Below are 4367 nucleotides of genomic sequence, written 5' to 3'. Positions count from 1 at the left end.
AGACCACCTGCGCAATCGAATTGCCAGAAAAGACCCCCTCTGAGATGATTTGACCAAAAAGATTCCCTCGGCCGTGGCGGCAGGCGCGCCAGGCGACACGTGGCACCTGCCGCCATGGTGCGAGGCGGCAGCCCCTGCCGCCACGGCATCAAGCGGCAGGCTGCATGGAACGGAAATCGGCTGGCGGGACGGAACGGGCTGGCGCTGTGGACCCCTGCCGCCTCAGGGGCTGGCGGCAGGCCTGTAGCTGCCGGGCCCGGCCGCCTCAGGGGCTGGCGGCAGGCCTGTTCATCGGCTGGCAGCAGGCTGTAGAAGGTGGTCTCTTTGAAAAAAAAATCCCGTAGGATTCGATCTATACCCATCCATTTGCCTTGCGATGTGCATGTACGGCAGTACTTTGCTTGTTTAAAGAGGTGGACGTCGCATGGGCATGCATGCATGACTGAGGACTTTGCTCGTGTTAACTACTGGAGTATGTACTAGTGTACTAGTAACTAAGCAAGGAATACAGGTCAGACGAGGAATACAGTGCCAGAAAACGACGCCGATGAATAGGCCTGCCGCCAGCCCCTGAGGCTACCGGGCCCGGCAGCTACAGGCCTGCCGCCAGCCCCTGAGGCGGCAGGGGTCCACAGCGCCAGCCCGTTCCGTCCCGCCAGCCGATTTCCGTTCCATGCAGCCTGCCGCCTGATGCCGTGGCGGCAGGGGCTGCCGCCTCGCACCGTGGTGGCAGGTGCCACGTGTCGCCTGGCGCGCCTGCCGCCAGGTCGAGGGGGTCTTTTTTGTCAAATCATCTCAGAGGGGGTCTTTTCTGGCAATTCGATTGCGCAGGTGGTCTCTTTCGACAAAAAATCCCCCCCACACCCCCTCAATCGTTCAAAAGCGAGCAAGGCTCTGGGGTGGTTCAAGTTTCATGCATGTGTGGACCAGTGCCTCATGTGGGCAACAAAATAGGGTTTCTTTCATCCACTGCGCCTGTTTAGGGGGCTGTAGACTACCAACCACACCTTAACATTTTTGTTGTTGCAATATATTAGCATCAAGCTGCTGAACAGTAGATCTGCAGATGCAAGGTAAACACGGAAAGTGCACTGAAGTAATCACTGCCATTGCAATGCTTTCCAAAATGGGGAGTAGCAATCTTTCGAGAAGCAATCCTACGAGTATTTTATTTACCTTATTTATTTTGGCTAAAAGTCCTAGACTTTTATATTTTTTTAAAAAGTCCTAGCCTTTAGGTTTTCGAGATGGAGAGTGGCACAAGATAAATACAGTATATAGTCAAGAACAGTCTCTGAATGTCTAAGCCGAAAAAGGGTGACGAAAAGGACTCAATCTGTGTGGCTTCATGAGCCTGCAAACACCAAATATAAATTAAGTAAGGCAGTGATTAATTTAGTGGCAAGTAAAGCCGGCACAAATCCATTCGATGTTGCGTACCGAGCTAGAGCACCGGTCGCTTTCTCGAGTGCCAAGGAACTGCGACCGCCTTTTTTGCAGGAAACCGCGTTGGCGTAGCTTGGCATCATCACTGTAAGCTCTATATAATCCGCTCCGGCCACCACCAGTTCACCACCGCCTTCATCATCCAGCTTCCAGCCAGTGCAGCAGCAAGACAAGCACAGCGACGATCGAGCACTTGGAGTAGTAAGTTGATCACTTGGAGCAGCAGCAATCAATGGCAATGACAGCAGTGGCGTCGCCGACCATGGAGGTCGATCAGGACCTCCCCGGCTTCCGCTTCCACCCCACGGAGGAGGAGCTCCTCGGCTTCTACCTCTCCCGCGTCGCCCTCGGCAAGAAGCTCCACTTCGACATCATCGGCACCCTCAACATCTACCGCCACGATCCCTGGGATCTTCCTGGTACGTTACACACAAGAACATCGTCGCATTGATCGATCAATCGATGTATGCATGTCTGAGCATCGAGCTGATGAGGAGCGTGTATGGATATGCAGGGATGGCAAAAATCGGGGAGAGGGAGTGGTACTTCTTCGTGCCGCGTGACCGGAAGGCGGGGAGCGGTGGGCGGCCGAACCGGACGACGGAGCGGGGTTTCTGGAAGGCGACGGGCTCCGACAGGGCCATCCGGAGCAGCGGTGACCCCAAGCGGGTCATCGGGCTCAAGAAGACGCTCGTCTTCTACCAGGGCCGCGCGCCGCGGGGCACCAAGACGGACTGGGTCATGAACGAGTACCGCCTCCCCGACACCGGCGCGCCGCCGCCCCAGGAGGACACGGTGCTGTGCAAGGTGTACCGGAAGGCCACCCCGCTAAAGGAGCTCGAGCAGAGAGCCTTTGCGATGGAGGAGATGAAACAGAGGTACGGCAGCAACGGTGGGTATGGCTACGGCGGCGCGGCCAGAGCGTGCCCGGTCCCGGCTGCCAGCGACTTCTACCTGCCGTCCTCCGACGACGTCCAAGACAACTTCCTGATCCCCTCCACCTCCTCCTCCTCGGTGGCGCTGTCTGGCAACACCAGTAGTCATGACGCACCCAGCGAAGCTAAGAAGGAAGCAGACGTGGCCACGGTGACTCTGGCGTCGACGTCGTCTCTGCCGGAAGCGGGGAACGCGCCCTTCGTTCTGCAGCTCCCAGCCGCAAACCCACCCTGCGGTCTGCAGCTCCCGCCGGCGAACCATGGGATGTCAAACATGTCCAGCCTGCAGCTACCGGCGGCGAGCCACGGGGAACTGCAACTGCCAGCGGCGACCAACCACGGAGTGTTCGACTGGCTGCAGGACCCGTTCCTGACGCAGCTGCGCAGCCCGTGGCAGGATCAGCATTGCATGTCCCCATACGCCCATCTGCTATATTAACCAGATGCAAATTCAGTTGTGCATAGTACTACGAACCTAGACGTCAGTCTCTTTTTCTCTTTTGTTTAGCATAGAGTCAATTACACTGGTGATGCTACAACTTGATGTAAACGGTTACTTTGGTGCTAGAAGTTGTGGTGTACATTAAAGTAGTGCAAAAACTTGGCATTAACGTGCAAATACGGTGCTTATCTCGTTTATGTATGGAGTAGGTGCTGATCAGGCGCGTGGAGCCCGCTGTCAGCCAATCGATCAGAGAGAAGGGGCATATGACCTGATTTTTTTTAAAAACACCCTCGAAATATTTTTTCACAAAAAAATCCCTGATGTAAAAATGCCAGTGTGGCCGGTGGGGATCGAACCCACAACATCATCTACGCAAACGAGCTGCCAACAGAATTAATTATTTTATAAAATTGTTCACATATTATTTAAAAATATTATGAATTATAACAGTTTTTGCATAATTTATAATTAGAAAATTTAAATTACAATTCATAAAATTATTTTAGGTATACAACAGTTCAATAATTATATGCACGTTTGTATAGTTCAATATTTTTATAACTAAAAATAATGATAATTTATAACTTAAGCTGCTCATATGAATATTCATTTTCTACAATTTAAATATAAGCTGTGACTGTATAATATTTATGTATTCGTTAAATATTTTAATTTTATTAAAGGCCCGTATTAACTAAATATTTTTGTATCATGCAAGGCTGTATATTTAAATGTTATTATTTAATAATAATAATTTTCATGTAATATTTGTATCACACAAATATTTGAACATATTTTTTATTAATTATGTTTTACAAATAAATTTTAAAAGGGAATAAGTGTAGAATGGGCCGCACTATCTGCAGCCCATAAAAGCTCCCCATGCTGCCGGGTTAGTACATCCAGCTTCCTTATCCAACTTTAACATGATATCTTGTTGGCGTGCTGGTTAGCCGTGTAGGTGGCGTGTTGTCGGACATGGCTTAGAGTCCAGGCGGCCTCATTTTTGATTTAATTTTCACTCTTGTCTGACCTCATAGAGGTGAAAAAAATGCCACTCTCCCACGTCAACAGGGGCTTTTTTTTGTGAAAATATATATTTCGAGGGTGTTTATCAAAAAATCAGGCCACACACCTCTTCTCTCTGGTGCAGTGGCTGATAGCGGGCCCCACGTACCTACTCAGCACCTACTTCCGTACTTCAACGAGATAAGCACCGTATTTGCACGTTAATGCCAAGTTTTTGCACCGCTTCAATGTACACCACAACTTCTAGCATCAAAGTGATCGTTTACGCCAAGTTATAGCACCACCAGTGTAATTGACTCTTTAGCATGACATTTTGCAACTAAGTCTGCAGTGAAATAACTTAGGGAAATGTTTTGCGTTTGTCATTCCTGAGGCCCCCATGTCTCTTGCTTTGGGCGGCGTATCAACCACCGCCTCCTTCCCGCCCCCTTTCCTCCCTCGCCATCGCCGGTCGACACTGCTGGGGCAAAGCCCCGGGCGGTGGTCGGTGTGTGTGTGGTGGTGGTGGGGGG

At 50.8% G+C, this 4367-nt stretch overlaps 1 protein-coding gene across 1 annotated transcript; it reads left to right on the top strand.

The window, feature by feature from the left end:
• Window positions 1-1593: 1593 nt before the first annotated feature.
• Window positions 1594-2990, top strand: LOC119298383 (NAC domain-containing protein 22-like). Its single transcript, XM_037575809.1, has 2 exons — window positions 1594-1865; window positions 1961-2990. Exons 1-2 carry the CDS (start codon window positions 1679-1681, stop codon window positions 2818-2820), a joined length of 1047 nt encoding a protein of 348 aa, XP_037431706.1. The 5' UTR covers window positions 1594-1678; the 3' UTR covers window positions 2821-2990.
• Window positions 2991-4367: the final 1377 nt, after the last annotated feature.

The sequence above is a fragment of the Triticum dicoccoides genome, chromosome 5A, assembly GCF_002162155.2.
Source record: "Triticum dicoccoides isolate Atlit2015 ecotype Zavitan chromosome 5A, WEW_v2.0, whole genome shotgun sequence".
Taxonomy (NCBI): domain Eukaryota; kingdom Viridiplantae; phylum Streptophyta; class Magnoliopsida; order Poales; family Poaceae; genus Triticum; species Triticum dicoccoides.
The sequence above is the reverse complement of the archived record's forward strand: the minus strand, read 5'-3'. Positions and strand labels throughout refer to the sequence as shown.